The 22,915-nt window shown below is 32.0% G+C and overlaps 2 protein-coding genes across 5 annotated transcripts in view; one reads left to right on the top strand and one right to left on the bottom strand.

The window, feature by feature from the left end:
- Positions 1-1,923, top strand: LOC134837284 (nardilysin-like). Its single transcript, XM_063852653.1, has 2 exons — positions 1-138; positions 187-1,923. The coding sequence occupies exons 1-2, from the start codon at positions 1-3 to the stop codon at positions 1,921-1,923; spliced, it is 1,875 nt and encodes a 624-aa protein (XP_063708723.1).
- Positions 1,924-8,149: 6,226 nt separating this feature from the next.
- The window catches only part of LOC134827467 (fat-like cadherin-related tumor suppressor homolog), a 174,424-nt gene continuing 159,658 nt past the window's right edge, over positions 8,150-22,915 (bottom strand). The window contains exons 10-21 of one of the 4 annotated variants that reach the window (XM_063840117.1): positions 22,721-22,904; positions 20,088-20,111; positions 18,806-18,998; positions 17,114-17,906; positions 16,862-17,026; positions 16,649-16,793; positions 10,722-15,860; positions 9,532-9,855; positions 9,281-9,460; positions 9,173-9,193; positions 8,795-9,043; positions 8,150-8,734 (exon numbers count right to left, since the gene is read on the bottom strand). In XM_063840117.1, the coding sequence (XP_063696187.1) occupies positions 8,484-8,734; positions 8,795-9,043; positions 9,173-9,193; positions 9,281-9,460; positions 9,532-9,855; positions 10,722-15,860; positions 16,649-16,793; positions 16,862-17,026; positions 17,114-17,906; positions 18,806-18,998; positions 20,088-20,111; positions 22,721-22,904 (7,668 nt within the window). In that variant the 3' untranslated portion in view covers positions 8,150-8,483. The remainder of the gene's footprint in view (positions 8,735-8,794; positions 9,044-9,172; positions 9,194-9,280; positions 9,461-9,531; positions 9,856-10,721; positions 15,861-16,648; positions 16,794-16,861; positions 17,027-17,113; positions 17,907-18,805; positions 18,999-20,087; positions 20,112-22,720; positions 22,905-22,915) is intronic. The other 3 variants (XM_063840118.1, XM_063840119.1, XM_063840121.1) reach the window with 3 other exon arrangements.

Here is a 22,915-nt window from a genome sequence, read left to right as displayed (position 1 = left end):
ATGACAACAATTGAACTCGCCGGATCAACGTTTAATGAATACGTCGAATTCAGCTCATTCAGCGATCCGCGAGAAATCCAAGGTCTCGCACACTTTTTGGAGCACATGATATTCATGGGAAGCGAAAAGTATCGAATGGCCGCGAAAATCTCTGATTCAACGAAACCTTAAAAGGTCAATTCCAAGGATTTTTGTTCCATCGCAAATGAAGAATGCTTGATCAATTTATCAAACGGAAGTGTGGCGGCAGCAATCGAATGCCGAAATATCACCGAATTTTTGGAGCACATGATATTCATGGGAAGCGAAAAGTATCCGGCGGAAAATGATTTTGATCAATTTATCAACTACTTCTACTTCGAAGTGACGGAAAAGCATCTCGACGAAGCACTCGATCGATTTTCGCAACTTTTTATCGCGCCACTCATGAGTCGCGATGCCATGGCACGCGAAAAAGAGGCTGTTGACTCGGAATTTCAGCAAAAAATCAACAATGAAGGTTCGCGACGTGAACAAATTCTTGCGACAATCGGAAAAGAAACGCATCCTTGCAGCATTTTCACGTGGGGCAACCTGATAACGCTCAAGGAGAACATCGACGACGACACGTTATACGAAAAAGTGCATCAATTCCGTCGCGATCATTATTCGGCTCATCGAATGTATCTCGCGTTGCAGGCAAGACAAGATCTAGACGCCCTGCAATCACTCGTGGAGAAATATTTCGCAGCAATTCCGTCAAATAATGCGCCAGGACTCGATTTCAGTGAATTTCGTGACAAAAACGCATTTAAACCGGATTTCACGGAAAAAGTCTTCTACGTCAAAGCGAAATCCGACATGAATAAACTTGACATCACGTGGTGCCTTCCCTCGATTTCGCACAAGTACAAAACGAAACCCGACGAGTACGTTTCCTTCCTCATTGGTCACGAAGGCAAAGGCAGTCTTTGCAGTTATTTACGACGAAATTTGCTGGCATTGGAAGTTCGTGCGGGCATCGATTTTTCCGGCTTTGAACACAACTCCATGTACTCCCTGTTCATGATCAACATCGTGCTCACGGATTTTGGCTTGGAAAATGTCGAAAAAGTACTGAGCGCCGTCTTTTCGTACCTCACGTTGCTCGAAAAAAGCGAAATAAGTGAAAAACTCTTCAAGGAACTTCAACAAATCGAAGCCAATTCCTTCAAATTTCAAACTGAGAAACAAGCGATCGACAACGTGGAAGAATTTGTCGTCAACATCAAGTACTACGAGCCCCAAGACATCCTGGCAGGCGCTAATTTGCATTACGAGTTCGGCGAAAAGGACATTCGTGAGATGATCGAAGCTTTAAATGAACGTACGTTCAATGTTATGATCACGACAACGAAACCCGTGGCTGGAATCGAGTACAATTGCCGGGAAAAGTGGTTCGGAACAGAATACGGAACAAAAAATTTCCCCTGGACACAACTTTGGAACGAAAAATCCTTGATTCCGGAAATGCATTTGCCCGAAACGAACGAATTTGTCCCAAGTAACTTTGAAATTCTGCCAAATTTGCACTTGGAACACGATGAACCTCAAAAATTAATTGATACAGAAGTGCTTGAACTGTGGCATCGTCAAGATGAAAAAAAACTTTTAAAAAATTTTGTCAAAGCCAATTTTATCTTTACCAAATTTTGCTCCAAATGGATCGCAAAAAGATTGCCTCAAATCATTTTCGAACTCAAAACTCAACATTTGATATTTCTACTTTACCTTTACGAACGATATCGTGCAAAAAGATGCTTTGAACGCCACAAAACTCAACTTGATGTCGGACTAACTCGTTATTACCTTGTCTTTGAAGCGTTGTATTCAAGAGACGAAAACTGGCGTCAAAAACTGTATCAAAGCCAATACAGCGCTTGCTTGGATAAAAATTTGTCATGAAAGTCAATGGATTCATTTTCTAACTCAAAACTGCAAAAATTTGGAAAAATGCTCTTTGAACATTGTTCAAGATTGAAAAACTTTATCAAAATGAATCTCTTGTCAGAAAAAGTTTGTCGATGTTGCTCTAAAAACGCAACTTTTGAAGAATTATCACAACATGTTCATCAAACCAAAACTGCAAAGCCAATTTGAAATAGGCATGGATTGAGGAGTTTTGACATATAATCCAAGTTGTATTGAAAAAAATACGCAACTTTTGAAGGAATTTCGACAACAAACTAAAAGTCACTCAAGTTGAAAATTTTTTTATCGTGTCAAAAACTGTGTCAAAGCCATTTTTGTCAAATCTTGCTCCAAATGGATAAAAATTTGTCAGAGGGCTCAAATTTATCATTTTTAATCATTTTCTAACTCAAAACTGCCAAAAAATTGAAACTGAAAAAAAAATTTTTCTTTGACATAGTTTTCTTTTAAAAACTAAATCAAGAGCAAAAAAAAAACTGTGTCAAAAGCTGTGTCAAAGCCATTTTTGAAAAATTTTGCTCCAAATGGATAGAAATTTGTCAGAGGGCTCTAATTTATCATTTTAAATCATTTTATAACTCAAAACTGCCAAAAAATTGAAACTGAAAAAAAAATTTTTCTTTGACATAGTTTTGTTTTGAAAACTAAATCAAGAGCAAAAAAACTGTGTCAAAAACTGTGTCAAAGCCAATTTTGTCAAATCTTGCTCCAAATGGATAAAAATTTGTCAGAGGGCTTAAATTTATCATTTTTAATCATTTTCTAACTCAAAACTGCCAAAAAATTGAAACTGAAAAAAAAATTTTTCTTTGACATAGTTTTGTTTTGAAAACTAAATCAAGAGCAAAAAAACTGTGTCAAAAACTGTGTCAAAGCCAATTTTGTCAAATCTTGCTCCAAATGGATAAAAATTTGTCAGAGGGCTTAAATTTATCATTTTTAATCATTTTCTAACTCAAAACTGCCAAAAAATTGAAACTGAAAAAAAAATTTTTCTTTGACATAGTTTTGTTTTGAAAACTAAATCAAGAGCAAAAAAACTGTGTCAAAAACTGTGTCAAAGCCAATTTTGTCAAATCTTGCTCCAAATGGTTAAAAAAAATTTGTCAGAGGGCTTAAATTTATCATTTTTAATCATTTTCTAACTCAAAACTGCCAAAAATTTGAAACTGAAAAAAAAATTTTTCTTTGACATAGTTTTGTTTTGAAAACTAAATCAAGAGCAAAAAAACTGTGTCAAAAACTGTGTCAAAGCCAATTTTGTCAAATCTTGCTCCAAATGGATAAAAATTTGTCAGAGGGCTTAAATTTATCATTTTTAATCATTTTCTAACTCAAAACTGCCAAAAATTTGAAACTGAAAAAAAAATTTTTCTTTGACATAGTTTTGTTTTGAAAACAAGAGCAAAAACTGTGTCAAAAATCGTGTCAAAAACTGTGTCAAAGCCAATTTTGTCAAATCTTGCTCCAAATGGATAAAAATTTGTCAGAGGGCTTAAATTTATCATTTTTAATCATTTTCTAACTCAAAACTGCCAAAAAATTGAAACTGAAAAAAAAATTTTTCTTTGACATAGTTTTGTTTTGAAAACTAAATCAAGAGCAAAAAAACTGTGTCAAAAACTGTGTCAAAGCCAATTTTGTCAAATCTTGCTCCAAATGGATAAAAATTTGTCAGAGGGCTTAAATTTATCATTTTTAATCATTTTCTAACTCAAAACTGCCAAAAAATTGAAACTGAAAAAAAAATTTTTCTTTGACATAGTTTTGTTTTGAAAACTATTAATACGGAAATTTCATTGCATTCGCCGTTGAATTTTTCAAGAGCAAAAAAACTGTGTCAAAAACTGTGTCAAAGCCAATTTTGTCAAATCTTGCTCCAAATGGATAAAAATTTGTCAGAGGGCTTAAATTTATCATTTTTAATCATTTTCTAACTCAAAACTGCCAAAAAATTGAAACTGAAAAAAAAATTTTTCTTTGACATAGTTTTGTTTTGAAAACTAAATCAAGAGCAAAAAAACTGTGTCAAAAACTGTGTCAAAGCCAATTTTGTCAAATCTTGCTCCAAATGGATAAAAATTTGTCAGAGGGCTTAAATTTATCATTTTTAATCATTTTCTAACTCAAAACTGCCAAAAAATTGAAACTGAAAAAAAAATTTTTCTTTGACATAGTTTTGTTTTGAAAACTAAATCAAGAGCAAAAAAACTGTGTCAAAAACTGTGTCAAAGCCAATTTTGTCAAATCTTGCTCCAAATGGATAAAAATTTGTCAGAGGGCTTAAATTTATCATTTTTAATCATTTTCTAACTCAAAACTGCCAAAAATTTGAAACTGAAAAAAAAATTTTTCTTTGACATAGTTTTGTTTTGAAAACTAAATCAAGAGCAAAAAAACTGTGTCAAAAACTGTGTCAAAGCCAATTTTGTCAAATCTTGCTCCAAATGGATAAAAATTTGTCAGAGGGCTTAAATTTATCATTTTTAATCATTTTCTAACTCAAAACTGCCAAAAATTTGAAACTGAAAAAAAAATTTTTCTTTGACATAGTTTTGTTTTGAAAACTAAATCAAGAGCAAAAAAACTGTGTCAAAAACTGTGTCAAAGCCAATTTTGTCAAATCTTGCTCCAAATGGATAAAAATTTGTCAGAGGGCTTAAATTTATCATTTTTAATCATTTTCTAACTCAAAACTGCCAAAAAATTGAAACTGAAAAAAAAATTTTTCTTTGACATAGTTTTGTTTTGAAAACTAAATCAAGAGCAAAAAAACTGTGTCAAAAACTGTGTCAAAGCCAATTTTGTCAAATCTTGCTCCAAATGGATAAAAATTTGTCAGAGGGCTTAAATTTATCATTTTTAATCATTTTCTAACTCAAAACTGCCAAAAAATTGAAACTGAAAAAAAAATTTTTCTTTGACATAGTTTTGTTTTGAAAACTAAATCAAGAGCAAAAAAACTGTGTCAAAAACTGTGTCAAAGCCAATTTTGTCAAATCTTGCTCCAAATGGATAAAAATTTGTCAGAGGGCTTAAATTTATCATTTTTAATCATTTTCTAACTCAAAACTGCCAAAAATTTGAAACTGAAAAAAAAATTTTTCTTTGACATAGTTTTGTTTTGAAAACTAAATCAAGAGCAAAAAAACTGTGTCAAAAACTGTGTCAAAGCCAATTTTGTCAAATCTTGCTCCAAATGGATAAAAATTTGTCAGAGGGCTTAAATTTATCATTTTTAATCATTTTCTAACTCAAAACTGCCAAAAAATTGAAACTGAAAAAAAAATTTTTCTTTGACATAGTTTTGTTTTGAAAACTAAATCAAGAGCAAAACTATGTCAAAAACTGTGTCAAAGCCAATTTTGTCAAATCTTGCTCCAAATGGATAAAAATTTGTCAGAGGGCTTAAATTTATCATTTTTAATCATTTTCTAACTCAAAACTGCCAAAAATTTGAAACTGAAAAAAAAATTTTTCTTTGACATAGTTTTGTTTTGAAAACTAAATCAAGAGCAAAAAAACTGTGTCAAAAACTGTGTCAAAGCCAATTTTGTCAAATCTTGCTCCAAATGGATAAAAATTTGTCAGAGGGCTTAAATTTATCATTTTTAATCATTTTCTAACTCAAAACTGCCAAAAAATTGAAACTGAAAAAAAAATTTTTCTTTGACATAGTTTTGTTTTGAAAACTAAATCAAGAGCAAAAAAACTGTGTCAAAAACTGTGTCAAAGCCAATTTTGTCAAATCTTGCTCCAAATGGATAAAAATTTGTCAGAGGGCTTAAATTTATCATTTTTAATCATTTTCTAACTCAAAACTGCCAAAAAATTGAAACTGAAAAAAAAATTTTTCTTTGACATAGTTTTGTTTTGAAAACTAAATCAAGAGCAAAAAAACTGTGTCAAAAACTGTGTCAAAGCCAATTTTGTCAAATCTTGCTCCAAATGGATAAAAATTTGTCAGAGGGCTTAAATTTATCATTTTTAATCATTTTCTAACTCAAAACTGCCAAAAAATTGAAACTGAAAAAAAAATTTTTCTTTGACATAGTTTTGTTTTGAAAACTAAATCAAGAGCAAAAAAACTGTGTCAAAAACTGTGTCAAAGCCAATTTTGTCAAATCTTGCTCCAAATGGATAAAAATTTGTCAGAGGGCTTAAATTTATCATTTTTAATCATTTTCTAACTCAAAACTGCCAAAAAATTGAAACTGAAAAAAAAATTTTTCTTTGACATAGTTTTGTTTTGAAAACTAAATCAAGAGCAAAAAAACTGTGTCAAAAACTGTGTCAAAGCCAATTTTGTCAAATCTTGCTCCAAATGGATAAAAATTTGTCAGAGGGCTTAAATTTATCATTTTTAATCATTTTCTAACTCAAAACTGCCAAAAAATTGAAACTGAAAAAAAAATTTTTCTTTGACATAGTTTTGTTTTGAAAACTAAATCAAGAGCAAAAAAACTGTGTCAAAAACTGTGTCAAAGCCAATTTTGTCAAATCTTGCTCCAAATGGATAAAAATTTGTCAGAGGGCTTAAATTTATCATTTTTAATCATTTTCTAACTCAAAACTGCCAAAAAATTGAAACTGAAAAAAAAATTTTTCTTTGACATAGTTTTGTTTTGAAAACTAAATCAAGAGCAAAAAAACTGTGTCAAAAACTGTGTCAAAGCCAATTTTGTCAAATCTTGCTCCAAATGGATAAAAATTTGTCAGAGGGCTTAAATTTATCATTTTTAATCATTTTCTAACTCAAAACTGCCAAAAAATTGAAACTGAAAAAAAAATTTTTCTTTGACATAGTTTTGTTTTGAAAACTAAATCAAGAGCAAAAAAACTGTGTCAAAGCCAATTTTGTCAAATCTTGCTCCAAATGGATAAAAATTTGTCAGAGGGCTTAAATTTATCATTTTTAATCATTTTCTAACTCAAAACTGCCAAAAAATTGAAACTGAAAAAAAAATTTTTCTTTGACATAGTTTTGTTTTAAAAACTAAATCAAGAGCAAAAAAACTGTGTCAAAAACTGTGTCAAAGCCAATTTTGTCAAATCTTGCTCCAAATGGATAAAAATTTGTCAGAGGGCTTAAATTTATCATTTTTAATCATTTTCTAACTCAAAACTGGCAAAAAATTGAAACAGAAAACGGTTTTTGAACACCCTAATGAAGCAAAATTCATTAAATAATTAAAAAAACATTATTTAAAGATTTTATTATAAAATAATTTTCACTTTATTCATTTATCATTTCTAGAATTAAAGTATTAGTGTCACTGAAAAGACTTTTTTTTAATTTTTAACCTAATTTTTAACAAAAGAGCTCGACATAATGATAGATTCCTTATTTTCTCTTTTAAATTAAAATAAAAAAAAATTATCCAATTAATTTTTATTTTTTATCTTATTTTTATAAATATTTCTATTTTTTATAACATTATCTATATTTTTTTATAAGTTGATTATTTTCTTTAAAGTTTCTATCATTTTCACATAAAATAAACAAAAAATGTGAGTTTCTTTGTTTTTTTTTATTAAATGCATTCAATACAATTTTTATTTTTTTTTTTAAGTTTAATTTTTTTGTATCATAATCATAATATAGAAAATTGTTTCGTTCAAAAAGTTTTATTTTCTAACAAAGATTAATCATAGAGTCGTCGTCGTATATATGAAAAATGTTAATTTACAAATGATACAAGTTTTTTTTAATGATTCGTTATTTTAGTTAGATACAGTTTTAATTATTATTTTATTTTATATGGTACTTAGTGATGATTTGTATTAGTTGCCTATCGTTTCATTTTTATTATAATATTATTTTTTTAATATAGTTTGAAGTAAATATTGTTTTTTATTAAATTAAAAATTAAATTGTATAAAAAATTAAATTAATTATTTTTTTAAGTTTAATTAATTAATTAATAGGAAGCAGGTTATTTATTTGATTCAGGATTATTTTTGTTGTGTATATTTTGTATAAAAAATAAAACTTATAAATAAATGTTTAAATTATAATAAAAATAAAATTGGCAAAATAAAGCAAATGTCCCTTAAGTAGTGGATTTCATGGCAAAAATTTTAATTTATAATTTTTTTTTAACTTAATTTAATTGTCGTACATAATTTTTTATCCTACAAAACATTTTTAATACTTAAATTTAATTTATTATTTTTTTTATATACAGTCACAAAATTATTTACACTTATGTATTGTGTGTGATTTTTTTGATATTCTTTGAGTTTGAATGAGAAAATGACTTAGATGATGCGAATTTTTTGATTTTCAGTTCTAATCACTTGTTAAAGACGCGTACATGGAAAAATAAATTCGATAAATTTTTAACTTAATTTTTTTTAAAAACGTGTGTGTTACAAATTTACATCTAATAATACTTTTGATCCTAAACTAAAATAATAAAAATTAATTTTTAAAAAAAAGTTACAAAAGAAAGTCGAGTAAATTTCGTGGCTGCTATCCAAAAACTGATGAATTTTGCTGCAAAATTTTCCATTTTTCTGGCTGATCGGTGTCAAACCTCCGTTTGTTGCACATTATTGTTGAATTTTACAGACTTTTTTCCACTTTTGCTGCTGCTGCTGCTGTTTGTCGAGTTTTTGCTCGTGTTTAGCGATGACTTGAGTGTCGGATGCAGACTTTGTTGCTGCTTTGCCATGGCTGATGCTTGTTCTTGCTCGTATTCGCTGTCGTCTATTTCGCATAAATGCGTTGATATGTCACTGTTTGAACCAATGTGGTGTCCAAGGAGGGAACTGTTTTCACCTAAAATGATTTTTTTTCTTAAGAAAATTGAAAAAAGTGAAAAAAATTAAAGAAAATTACCTCCATTGCCTAAGACTAAATCGATATCGCTTCCATCACGACGATTTCGTCGTTTTCCGTGGGATGGAAATCCGTAAGGCGGAATGTCTTCGTCATCGGATTCGACAATTTGATGCGGACCGATATCTAAGCCGTTAATTTGACGTTGACGCGGTCCATTGCCACTCGTTAACGGGACATTTTCGCCATCGGTTTCGCTTGCGATGTATTTCGGTAAGTAGCTGTTCGGATGACGCAAGTAACTGTCAGCTAAAAAAATAAAAAAAAATATTTTATTAAAAAAAATATTAAAAAATTATTTTTTAAAGGAAAAAAATACACGTGAACACCAAATTAGAAGCCAAATAAGGTCAAATTTTGATAAATTTTGAAACTTACGTGTATTAATTTGCAAAGGCACTATTTTTGCACAGAATCAGAGGGAAGGTAGAAGAAAAAAAATTTTTGAGTTTGTGAATTTTGATAAAAATTAAAGTTAATTCTCACCTGTATTGAATCTGTAATCTTCGCTGCCGCTATCGAGAACGCCAATACTTGATGCAGTGTCGTTGGCGAATCCCAAGGACAACGGTTGCTCACTTTGATCACATTCCGAGTCTTCCACGTATTCGGACTCGTCTTCGTTGAGTGTTTCAATATCGCGTGCGGGATCAACGGGACCCATATCTGCAAAAAAATTTTTTGAAATTTAATTTTTTTTGAAAAAATTCAAAGAAATTAAGGGCTAAAACACATACTTGGAGGTAAAATTGAATGTTGATGATGATGATGGTGATGCAAATGCGAGTCATTGCTCTCCTGACTATGGAAACTAGATGAATCGGGTATCTCACTACCAGGCACTTCTGTAATATTGGGCAGGTTATTGTGCCCAAACTCGTAGCAATCCCAATGGTAGGCGCCTTGGGACATATTTGGTGGGTCTTCGAAGCCGGGAGGAACTAATGGCGAGGCATTGTAACCTTGTGCGCCCGCTGGCATGAGGCGTCCCGGCAAAATGCCCGATTTGAGTGTCGATCTATTGCTACCGGGATCAGGAACGGGACTTATGCGTTTGAGATCTAAAAGGGAAAATGGGTTTAACTCAAAATACTGCTACATGAAATACGAGAAAAGGTAATTTTAATTGTCAAAAATGTTTTGGATTTCATTTTTTTTTTTAATTTTTAAAAAATTTTTTAAAAGGATATCGAGTAAAAAATTTGAACAAATAAAAAAATATTAAATTTTTTACAACATTCTGATTTTTTTATAAATTTTTGACCAATTTTAAAGAAAAATTACAAAAATATCAAATTTTTATAAAAAATTAGACCAAAATTCAATATTTACTTAATTTTTTAAAATTTGTATTATAAAATGTTTAATTTTTTAAAGAAAAATTATTTATTTAATAGTTTTTTTTCAATGTAGATTTAAAATTAATGGAAAAAAATTATAAAATTTATCAAATTACATATAAATTTTTTCGAAAATTTTTATTTTTTTTAATTTTTTATATTGTCATATTTTAAATCAATTTTTTTCACATAAAACTTCAAAAAATTAAAAAAAAATTATTGTTTAATAAATTTTTAAATTAAAATATTTAATTTTTTATATTATTTTTTTACTTGAATTTTTTGAACAAAGTAAAAGAAAAAATTGAAAACTCTCATTTTCGTTTATTTTCACTAAAATTTCAGATAAAAAATGAAAACTTTTAAAGATTTTTGAAATTTCAGTGAAAAACTTTAAATTTTTCAAAAGAAATAAAAATTTATTTTTCTTCAAATCTTCAAAATTTTACAAAATAATTTAATAATTTTTAAGAATTTAATTGAAAATTTTAATTTTTTATATTGCTCGATATCCTTAATTTTTAATTTTTTAAAAATCTATGAAATCCAAAAAATTTTCAACTATTAAATCACTCTTAAAAACTTACCGTTATTGATTTTGTTGTCAGCAAACGTCTGCAACTGCATCCCTTCCGACCATTTTTGCTTGTGCATCGATTCGCTGTCGCTCGAAGTGTTTCCACAATTGATATTCGGATTCAAGCGATTCAATTTCCGATATTCCGGCGGAACTTTTTCCAATTCATCGCCCGCCGACCCATACAAATTATTATATTGCAAGACAGCGTTATAGGAATGTTCGTTATTGGAGCTTGCGGTATACGAAACGGGCCTTTGCTGACACTCACCCCTTTGAATAATCTCCAAATTGCTCATTTTCGAACCTCTTTTGTACTGTTCGGGCGGCACATTTGTCACGAGATTATCCTTCAACGTATCATTATTCTTCCCGTTCGTATGTTCCCTTGCTCCGCCTTTTTTGCAATAACGCCACGTTGCCAAGAAGATAATTAAGCTGATGAAAACTGCAACTCCCGCAATGGCGAGCATGATGTGTTCTAAAGGAACGTTTCTGAATTTTGATGTTATTGAATTTGAGTATAATGGATCACCGCAACTCGCTCCCGTCATCGTTTCAGGACAAATACAACGGAAACTTCCGGGTTCATTGATGCAAGTTGCCCCATTTCCGCATGGTTGACGTTCGCATTCATCGACATCGATGTCACACGTGGGTCCCATGTATCCGCGACACATGCACATTGGTCCATCGTCACTTTCCTCGCAAACGCCGCCATTGCGACAGGGGTTCGGGAGACAAAATCTTCCGTAATCGCAACGTTTTCCCGTCATACGAGGCGGACAATCGCACGTGTAATTTCCAGTGCCTTCCGTGCGACATTTTCCGCCATATAAACAAGGCGACGACGCACAAGGATCCGTATCTTCCTTGCAAAATGGACCCTTGAAGCGACTATGACAGAAACATTCGAAATTTCCGCCGCCCAAATCTTTGCAAGTACCTCCGTTGTGACAAGGTTGCGTACCGCAAACGCCCATTGGAATGAGAACTGTTGACGCGTCGCAACTAAATTCGACATTGGCAAAGCGTTTAAGCACCGCAACCGAACTTGCGCCTGTTTGTTGAAGCGGAACAGGAATTTTCGAGAGACGAATGTCATCCATGCATCCAACATATCCCTTTTGAACATCTTCAAAGCCCAAAACGCTTGGATGTTGTCGAACCTCCGCACCGAAAAAGATGTCGTCAGTTTGCAAATTTAGCACGCCATTGACTCCCGGGGCACTTCCTTGCGCTACATGATTGCCATCTACCGTCAAACGAGCAGAATTTCCTTCGCGATCGAGTTTTATTTCGTGCCATTGTCCATCAGCAGCAAAAATACTGCTGACACTAACCAATCCTTCACCACTTCCCAAGTCGAAGCGATACTGAATAACGCCATTCACGATTTCCAAGATGTTGTAATCGATTCGCCCAGCTGCATACATGATATTTCCCGTTGGCTGCACCGTTCGTATCTTCAAACTGAGGTTAAGTTTATCTTCCAAATTTTTCTTTGCCACCATTTTTTCAATCCGATATTGGGCGTAACTCTTTCCGCTGAACGAAACGGGATTTCGTGGATTATAACACGAATCATCGTTACACCGATGAATATCTTTATCGCAATTTGGTCCTGCGAATCCCTCCGGACATGCACAATGATATCCCTGATCCGAGGAATCGGGCACACAAACTTTGTACTTGGGACATGGCGATTTCGAGCATTCATTGACGGCATGTTGACACTTATCGCCGCCATAACCCTCCTTGCAATCACATTCTGCCTTGATCGCATGTCGTGCGGATACGAAACTAGTCACATCTGTGGCAATAGCTTCAACGAGACTTGTATCCAACACGATTTTATCAACGCACGATCCATGCACGCAAAAGTTCGGCTGACATTTGGTCTTGACAACTTCATCAACATTGAGTTTTGTTGCTTCTTCGATCTCTGGTTCGTGATCGATGATCGCTTTTCTCAAGTCTGCAGCTGAAATGAAGCCACTTGCGTTGCCTAATGAGTTGTATTTGCGTACAGTGAAGACAACATCCAAGTCCCGACGATTATTGCTGCGTTTGTACCGAATGGCGTTCATGTCATCGGAAGCTGGTTGCACTGAAATAATCACGACATCTTTTAATTTTGATCCTACAGCATTACGAATTGCTCGAATGAAGCCTTTGCGATGACTTAAAACGAATTCTTCGGGACTAACTTTGCTGAAACGAATCACTGCAGCACTCGAAAGCATCTCTTCCGTGATTAGTTCGACGTTGATCTTCACAATTACGGGCGATGTGAACTTTCCGTCGGTAACTGTGACATTTACGCGATAATCGCCAACATCCAACCTCGGAAGAGCATATAACGTGCCGTCTTCTTTGGAGATATTGAACAAACTGGCAGGATCATATAACACTCCAGCAGTCGGTACAAGGGCGTAGGACAAAGTATCGTACTGATCTTGGTCCGTGGCGAAGACTCGACCAACTTTTCCTCCAGGGAACTCGTCGTTAAATGAATTAATTGAAATTTCCAAGGGAGTTATCATCGGCGGATATTGCGATTCTTCGATAACTTTGATCAAAACCCACGCATCCGAGTACAAGGGAGGAGTTCCATTATCAAAAACTCTCACTTGAACCTTGAAACTATCCTTGATCTTGTGATTGAATTTTGTCGCAGTTCGTAAAATACCGTCCTGTTCAATGCGAAAGGCGCCGTGTTCGTTCCCAGATCTAAAATCAAAGGTATATGGGGCAGCATTGGGATCTGTATCTGCATCAGTTATCTCGAACTTCAACAAGGTATGACCGATGGGTTTGTCTTCCTGAACCACTGCTGTGTAATTTTTCTCCGTAAAAACGGGCGGATTGTCATTCGCATCGGAAATTTCCACATTTACAAGCACATAATTCGACAACGGAGGCAATCCATTGTCTTTTGCCTCGACTTCGAGCACGTAGTTCGAGATGCTTTCACGATCCAAGGCCCCGGCAACGGAAATATAACCTGTATCTGGTTCAATAAAGAACTGCGAGTGACGATCTCCGCGTTCGATGCGATACGTGATGCGACCATTGTCACCAGAATCCATATCTGAAGCACGTACTTGCAGGATTTTATCGCCAAGTTGAGCATCTTCGCGAATTCTAGCGGTATATGAGTTCTGAGAAAATACCGGAGAATTGTCGTTACTATCGGAGACACTGATATTGAGAGTTGCCAATGTACTGAGAGGAGGAGTACCGCCATCTACAGCTTGAATCGTCAAGAAATAATCTTTGGCACGTTCGTAATCGAGTTGTTCAGCCAAAGATAAGGCTCCCGTTTTATTATGTATCGCGAATTTTTTGTGTTCGTTACCGCCGATGATGGAATAAGTGATTTCAGCGTTGATTCCGGTGTCTTTTGATGTCGCATGAACTTTTAGAATTTCATATCCTATTGGGCTGGATTCTTCAACGTTGCCGAAATAGTGTTTTGAATTGAATTCCGGCGGATTATCGTTGATGTCTTGAACATTAACGATCAAAAATGCCGAAGACCATAATGCAGGACTTCCCAAATCAGTAGCTTTCACGGATAAATTGTACATGGCTTTGCTTTCACGATCAAGAGGCTTGGCGAGCGTAACGATGCCTGAATCTTGTGCCATGCGGAAATGCCCGTTGAACGAATCGATGAAGGAATATTTGAGTTTTCGATTGACGCCGACATCTTTGTCGGTTGCGTGGATTTTCGTCACGAGAGTTCCAATTTCAGCATCTTCGGGCAAAGCTACGCTGTAGGTTTTTTGCGAAAATTCAGGAGCATTGTCGTTCACATCGAGGATGGTGAGTTCAATTTCGGAGGAACATTCCCATCCGGGATGATCTTTGTCTTGAACATGTGCTTTTAACGTGAATTTCGAATGTGTTTCGCGATCTAGTTGACGAGCGGTTTTAAGTTGACCTGATTCTTTGTCCAAAGTAAATTCTTCGGCGCCTGTTCCGGTTAAATAGTAACGTAAACGACTATTTTCAGGTTCGTCAAAGTCAACAGCTTCCAATTGGAGGATAAATGTGCCTGGATGAACGCCTTCACTTACGATCTTGCGATAACGGTATTTGAGACAATATGGCGGATTATCGTTTGCATCGAGAACTTTCACGGAAACGTTTGTTGTAGCGGTGAATTTGCCATCAGTGACAATGACGCCCAAATTGTAGTAAGGAATATTTTCACGATCGAGCGGTTTTACGATAAAAACTTCGCCAGTTTGACGGATTTGGAATTGAGACAACGGATCGCCGGATATTATGTAGAATTCAGTCGGGGTTGCCAAATCCAAATCTTTGTCTGTGGTTTCAACTTGCGTAACTACCGTACCTGGAAGAGCTTCTTCACTCACATTCGCCTTATAAATTGATTTTTTGAACACCGGAGGACAATCGTTGTAATCTTTCAACCGAATAATGACATTCGTTCGTGAACTGTGCTTTGGTTGCCCATTATCCGTGCCAATTATCTGGAATTTATAATCAGCGCGTTTTTCCTTGTCCAAAGGCACCAACGTTGTAACCCATCCGGTATACGCGTCAATGTCGAAAATATTTATCACATCTCCAGCATCCGATGAAATCGCGTAACGAATATCGCCGTTTGAGCCGCTGTCAGCATCGCGCGCCGAAACTTTCATAATTGACGTTCCTTTTTCGATATTTTCCGCCAAAGTTAAACTGTAAGGGTTACTTTCGAAACTTGGTGCGTTATCGTTCTCGTCTTGGACTTGCAACACAATTTCCGTTACAGCCGTTAAGCTTGGGCTGGAGTCCGTTTCTGCCATTATTGCGATCAAATGTTGGTCTTTTTGTTCGCGATCAAGCGTTTTGGCGAGACGTAATTCGCCGTTTTCGTTGATTGAGAATTGAGGATCTTCCAAGTCGCCGGAAAGAATGCTGTATTTTACGGTGAGATTGTTGATAAGTTGTAATTTGGCAATTATAGTTCCGGGCGGGGAGTGTTCCGATAAGAAAAGTTGCTTTTCTTTCTTTTCGAAGACGGGTGCCATGTCGGAGGGAGACATGATGAAAACTTCGACAGGTACGTCTTTGTGTAAAGATGGGTTGCCGCCGTCATATGCACGCACAAAGAATTGATACATTTGGTTTTCTGCAAAAGAAAAAGAAAATTTAACTAAAAATTTGAGGAAAATTTAATTAATTAATTTTTGACAAAAATTTTCCAAAATTATCAATAATTTCGAAAATTCGGAAAAAATAAAAATTTTAATATAAAAAGACTTTTTTGACATTTTGTTGATATTTTTTGATTAAAAAATTATAAAAAATTACGAAAAATAAAATTTTGCTTTAAAATGAACAGATTTTAATTTTATAAAATATTCAATATTGAAATTTGTAAATGGCTCATATTTATTTAAAATTTGATTAAATTTAAAAAAAAAAAAAAATATTTCAAAAAATTTAACTTTAAAAATTTAAACATTTTTTTTAATTAAAGTAAATTAAATTAATTTTGGCTTATGTTATTTTAAAATTTGAACTCATAATTTAATAAAAATTTAATTTTTAAAATTGCAAAAAAATAAAAAATTTAATTTTTTAAGAGATTGAATGATTACTTTTTTTTAAATTATTTTTTTTTTTTTTTTTTTTTTTTTTTTAAAAAAAAAAATTTTTTTTTTTTTTAAAAAAAAAAAAAAAATTAATTTTTTTTAATAAATTTATTTTTTACCATTTTTGAGAAATTTTTATTTATTTTTTTTTTGTAATAAAAACTAAAATTTTTTATACTTTTTTAATTGAAAAAAATACAAAAATTGTAAAAATTTCAATTTTTAATAATTTTTTAAATTTTTTCTTCGAATTTTTTGACAAATTCGGAACCAAAGTTTACAAAAAGTAAAAAAAAATTTCGCATAAAAAATTAAAACTTACCAAATTCTGCGGCACTTTTGACCAAAAAGATTCCTCCCGTATTCTCATTGATGCCAAATAACTCCTTCACGCCCTTGTTTTGCGAGTCGTAAATCGTGTACTTTATTGCTGCATTTTGATTGTCATCCAAATCTGTGGCTTTCAACTATAAACAAACATTTTTTTTAGTAATTTAAATATTTTTTTTTCTTGCCAGAATTTCATTGCCTTTACCTTTAAGAACGTCGTATTGATTGTCAAGTTGCCATGAATTGCCGCTTTATATTCTCGCAATTGGAATTCCGGCTCATTATCATTCTCGTCGCCGATGTGCACTTTAACAATCGTAAAACCCGAGCGACCTCCGCCGTCTGTTGCGATGATTGGAATTTCGTACAACTGTTAAGAAAAGCAGAGAAAAAAAAATTGTTTGAGTTTCTTTCTCTCGTTTTCGTTTTAATGTGTCGCCATTTGAATATAAATTACCTTTTTAACTTCGCGATCTAGTTTTACTTTTGTCACAACTTCCCCCTTTTCCTTGTCGACAGCGAAAAATTCCTGCATTTCATCGCTAAAGATGCCGTACGTGATGCGCCCATAGTCCCCGTAATCCTCGTCTTCCGCTTTTACCGTCGCCACGAGACGTCCCGACATCTGATTCTCGTTCACCTTCACGTCGTACACCACATGATTGAATTTCGGGTTGTGCAAGTTTGCCGGCAAAATGTTGATTTTCACGCGCGTGAAACTCGTATAAACGCCATCTGTCACGGAGACATTCAGGATCGTTTGACGGCGTTCGGCAAAGTTTTGCATATTCGTGAGAGTAATTACGCCCGTTTTTGCATCAATATTGTACGTTTGTTGGTCATTGCCTTGCGCGATGGTGTAAGTAAGTTTGTCGTGATCGATGTAGTCAGGATCGCTGGCAGAAACGACAGTAACGAATTGTCCACGGGTTGCGTGCTCGGATAAGCCACAACTGTATGAAGGTTGTTCGAATTTTGGCGGATTGTCGTTCATATCGAGAACTGTGACCCAAACATGAGCTGTCGAACTGAGACTCGGGACACCTTTGTCGCTGGCAATTACGGTGAAATGATGCGATGGAAGACGCTCGTGATCGAGTTGTTTCTTCAGGTACACAATGCCATCCATCGGATCGATATGGAAGAAATCGGAGGAGTTTTTGTTGTCCGTTTGGAGACTGTATGTGATCATCTGGTTGATGCCCGTGTCGTTATCGTGCGCAACGACAGTTAGAATTGGGGAACCAAATCTATAAATAAACACAAAAAAAAAAATATTATTAAAAATTTACAAAAATTATTGAGAAGTATTTAAATTTAATTAATTTTTTGTCCAAATTTCCTTGAAAATTAAAAATTTAGTTAAATATGTATTTTTTTTATTTTCAATTTTTTTAGCATTAACCAAAAAATTTAAAGTTTAAGTTATTATATTTTTTTTTTTTAAATTTTTTATTTAAACAAATTTTTTAACCATCGAGAATAAATTAAATAATTTTCAAAAATTTTAGTCCTAAATCCATAAAATAAAAAAAAAAGTTAAAATTTCATCAAAATTTTACATAATTTTTGAAATTTTTTATTTGAACATTTAAAAAATTTTCTATTTAATTTAACATCGAAAATTTTTTATTTTTTAATTAAATTTTTTCATAAAAACTTTTTTTTTTCAAAATTTTTTGAAGTTTTATGAAATTTTTTTTTCATTTTTAATTAAAATTTAAAATCAATTTTTAAAATTTTTTCAACATTTTTTTTTCAACGATCAAAAATTGCTAAAATTTTGTTATAATTATTTAAATTTAAATATTTAAAATAAATAAAATAATTAATTAAATTTAAATTAATTTTATTATTTCTTAAAAATTTTATTTGAAAAAAAATGTAAGAAAAAAAATTGAAAAATTTATATTTTTGTTAAAAAAATGAATAATCGATAAATTTAATTTATTTAAAATTATAAATTAAACAAAAAAAAAATTTTATTTATTTTTAAATTATTTAAAATTAAAAATCTTTTAATTATTTTTTTTTAATTAAATGCATTAATTTAATTTTTGTTTTAACAAAATTTCAAATAAAATTTGAAAAGTTTAATATTTTTTTATAATTTTTTTTAAATAAAATCAAATAAAAATTTAAATCTTACCTCAACGTGGTCTCGGAAACGGAAACATTGTACATGTCCTTCTCAATCTCTGGCGGGCAATCATTCACATCCTGCACCGCTACCGACACCGGCACTTCTGCCGAAACACCTGAGACACTATCGGTTGCCCGTATCACGAGTTCATAACTCTGCTTTGTCTCGTAATCGAGCTCGTCCACGACATAAATCGCACCTACAATACATTTTAATTGTTTATTATTATTCAAAAGTAATTAAAATATTTATCGTGTGTGTGCTAATTTTTTTTGTGCTCTGTATCCTTTTGTGTGTTGTGCAATAAAATAATAATAATAAATAACATGCCAGATGCTGCTTGCTTGCTTGTTTAGAGGGTATGGCGTTGTACGTTACCGCGTGCAATAATAGTATTAAAACATAATTTCGGTAAAAATATGAAACTTTTGTTTGTTTGTTTGTTTTATTTGGCGATTATAATGAGCAATGCATGCTTTTTGCGAACAAAATAAAAATTTGTGTGCATTAAAGGAGACATTCAACATACACGATATATGATGATTTTAATGACGACGACGATGACGATGGTCTAAACAATAATTTTTAAATGAAATTATAACAAATTCCGAGTTGCGTTTCACAAATAATAATTACTAGTCAGAAAATTGAGTTTTTGCGTTATTTATGTTGAAAATAACTGAATTTGTACAAATTTCGCACATAATAAGCTTATAATTGTATTTAAATTATATCGTTGTTGTCAAAAAACATTCGTAATTATGAAACTAATTCAGCTTTTGATTAGTTTTGTGTCTGTTTTACTCCGAATTTTACCCAAAAATGAGGACAAAAGGTGAAAGAAATAAAAAACCAGTCGTCTCCATCGCAAAAACTCATGAAAATTCGATATTCAATCGGAATTGAAACATTAAAATGACATTACTTGAATGAATTCAAAGCCAAATAAAAAAAAATAACAAATTATATCAAACCAAATGCAAATGAATGAATACAAGGCAGCTGAATGAATGTTTTCTATTTGAATGAGTTTCAAAAAATAAATAAATCCTCGAAAAAATGTATGAAAAGTAACCTATATGATGATATAATAATAATAAAAAATAAAAAAAACGAATAAATGCATTTTATTTGGTGACGTGTATGTGTTACGGATACGAAATTTATTTTTCTAAAGCAAATATACAATCAATGTGTGCATGAAAATGTGAGCCATAAACAAACAGGATGATGACAACAAGACTATAACAGGACAAACATTGATTTTTTTTTGTTTTTTTGTACTCACATGGACCATTTGTACTGTCCGGAGCTGCATAAAAGTTTTTTTTTTGATTCACGAAAGCGGAACGAAAAAAAAATACAGAAAAAACAATCATAAACAATTTTCGTAGCTATGCATTTTTTTTGTTAAATTTAATAAAAATAAATTAATTGCTAAAAATTTTTGGTAAAAAGGATCCCAAAACGTGACTTTTAACATTTTTTTGTAAATGAAGATTTTTTATTACACAATATCTTAATTTTTTTTGACGGATTTATTTATTCTACAGAAAAAAACCTGTCGCCCCCATTTTTTAATATAAAAAAAGAAAAAAAAATCATTAAAGGTAGATTTTCTATACTATAAGTCAAGCCATGCCCGAGGCATATTGTTGACTTGTTTCCGAGAACTTTTTTCTTTATCATGATGAAATTGCAACTTTTCCTCCGTGCGTTCGATAGTTGCAAGTCACGACAAAAATTCAATAAAATATGTAAAAAGTAATGAAAAGAGTGCGTTCGTTTCGTGAAAAAAGGGCACGTAATTGTTTTGAAACGATGGAATTAATGCAAAAATTTTGCCTTTGTTCGTTTTTATTGTTATTGAATTTTTTTTCGGGCTAAAAAAGGTTTGAACAAAAAAAAATATGAATTAATGATGACGACGGTTGGTACTTTTCAATTCTTTTGAAAAAAAAAATTTGTATGTAAAAATTCTTTCTTGTTAACATTCACCTAATTTTACGTAATTTTTTGTATTCAACTGCAATTTATTTCCCTCTTTTTGTGTGCTTTTCTTTTATGTTGCATCTGATGAATTTCCTATTTTATTTCATTATTTAACTTTTTCATGAAAAAAATGCAACACACACATAAAGTAAAGAAAAATAATCAGAAAAATACATAAGCTAAACAAAGACGTTGTTGGGATGCAATATTTATCTGTGTAAGCACGGAAAAAAAGACGACGAAAAAAGTTGCAACATAAACGCCTCAAGGATTTACGACTTGAAATGCTATTATTGTGTCTGCTTTGGCTTGACTGTTTAAGGGAACGAATGCAACGAGCAACGATGATAATATACAAATTTTCGCTATTTTTATTTGTTAAATAAGTAAAAGTTTTCTTTCGCAGATTCTTCGTCTTCTTTTGCTGCTGCTGCGGGAACTCTAATATATGCTAACAAGCGCTCAGTTCCCACAAATGTATTTTTTTTTCACTGTATGCGGCGGGTTTTTATTGCAAGTTTACTTTAACTTTAGCTTAGCTTAGCATAACACACACAATTTCTATAGTGATATAATGTTATTTCTTTTGTTGTTAACTTTTTTTTGTATTTTTTTGCCTTTTTTTCACGAATTGAAATGATGTTTTAACCATTGAAATTTTTTAAGTAATTTTTTTCTAATTAAAAATGAACTTGTTCGCTTGGTTGGTTGCTGAATGAGCGTCACAACACTTGAATTGAAAGCGGAAAAAATTTTTTATTTAATAAATTTTCATTTGTAAAAAATATTTTTCCACTTCAGGTCATTTTATGTCACTTTTTAATTAAGTTGCATGGATATTTACAATTACTTGACCCATTTCTGTTTTTTTTTTGTTGTAAATGCATTTTTTTTTGTTCGTTTTTTACTTAATTAATTTTTTAAACAAATATTTTTCTTTTTTTGTATTTCGTTTTGTGCAATAGAAATTTATTTTATTTTGTTTTGTTTAAAAAAGTCCATTATTTGCTATAAAAAGCACTTTTATGGGTCGTTACTTGATATTCTGAAAACTTTTTTATCTGTAAAAATTCTGGTAATAAAAATAAAATTTATGCAGAAAACCTGGCGTGTTAATAATGAGACAGGGAGGTATTTTAATGAAAGGGAGTTGTTTTTCAGAAATGTTTTTTGTTCACATATGAATTGAATTTTTTTTCTACAATCGTCCAATTAATGCATTTTTGTATAAAAATTACTGAATTTCATTTACTTTCAGTCACAAAAAGTTGAAATAAAATTAATTTTTTTTACAAGTCGCTTTTAGTAAAAAAAAATTACGTTGAAAATTGCGCTAATTAAGAAGCTTTTTCCCTCTTTCATTAAAAGAAATTTCCTTTTAGGCAAAAAAAAAAATCAACAATATTTTAAACGATATTTGAATATCGTTAAACTCAGTGTGCGCTGAAAAAATTCTCCTGAATTTTTTTGTCGCTTCATACCACAATAAAGAGTTTTGCAACTCGTTCTTTTTTATCATACTTAATTAGGGAGTATGATGATTAGCTTTTCACATTTTAATTCTAATTAAAACGATGTCGTTCATTCTATTGCAAACAAAACTTGTGGCGCGCGCTCGATGGAACGGGGACTCGTTTAAAATTTATAAATATGTCGTTTTGTGTTTAACCAAGCCATACCGAGCCGTGCCGGAAAATTGTCACAAGGGAGAGGTATATATTGAAAAATTTCTCTTTTTCGCTTTTCATGTGGGATCAAAATAAATATCTTCGTCGAGTATTTTTTTAGCACATGTGGAACTTTTTAATGAGACTTTGAAATTTTTTAAAAGGAATTTAACGAGAGAAAAAGTTTTACAAACGAGGGGAGGAGTTTTTTTCGCTCGTAATTAGTTAAAAGATGATGCGTTAAATTGTGTTAAAATCTTACCAGTATTGAAATCCACGGCAAATTCTTCGAGTTCATTGCCTTTGACGATGCTGTAAATTAATTTTCTGCCAAGAGGGCTCTCAGCTTGGATCGCTACGGAGAGAGGAGAATGCAGCTCGATATTTTCGGGGACAGTGTCGGCGTAGAATTGTTTGTTGAATACCGGCATTGATTTGTCAATCACCTGTTAATTAA

Source organism: Culicoides brevitarsis, chromosome 1, assembly GCF_036172545.1.
Source record: "Culicoides brevitarsis isolate CSIRO-B50_1 chromosome 1, AGI_CSIRO_Cbre_v1, whole genome shotgun sequence".
Lineage (NCBI taxonomy): Eukaryota > Metazoa > Arthropoda > Insecta > Diptera > Ceratopogonidae > Culicoides > Culicoides brevitarsis.
Note: the sequence above shows the minus strand (reverse complement) of the source record. Positions and strands in the feature narration are given on the sequence as shown.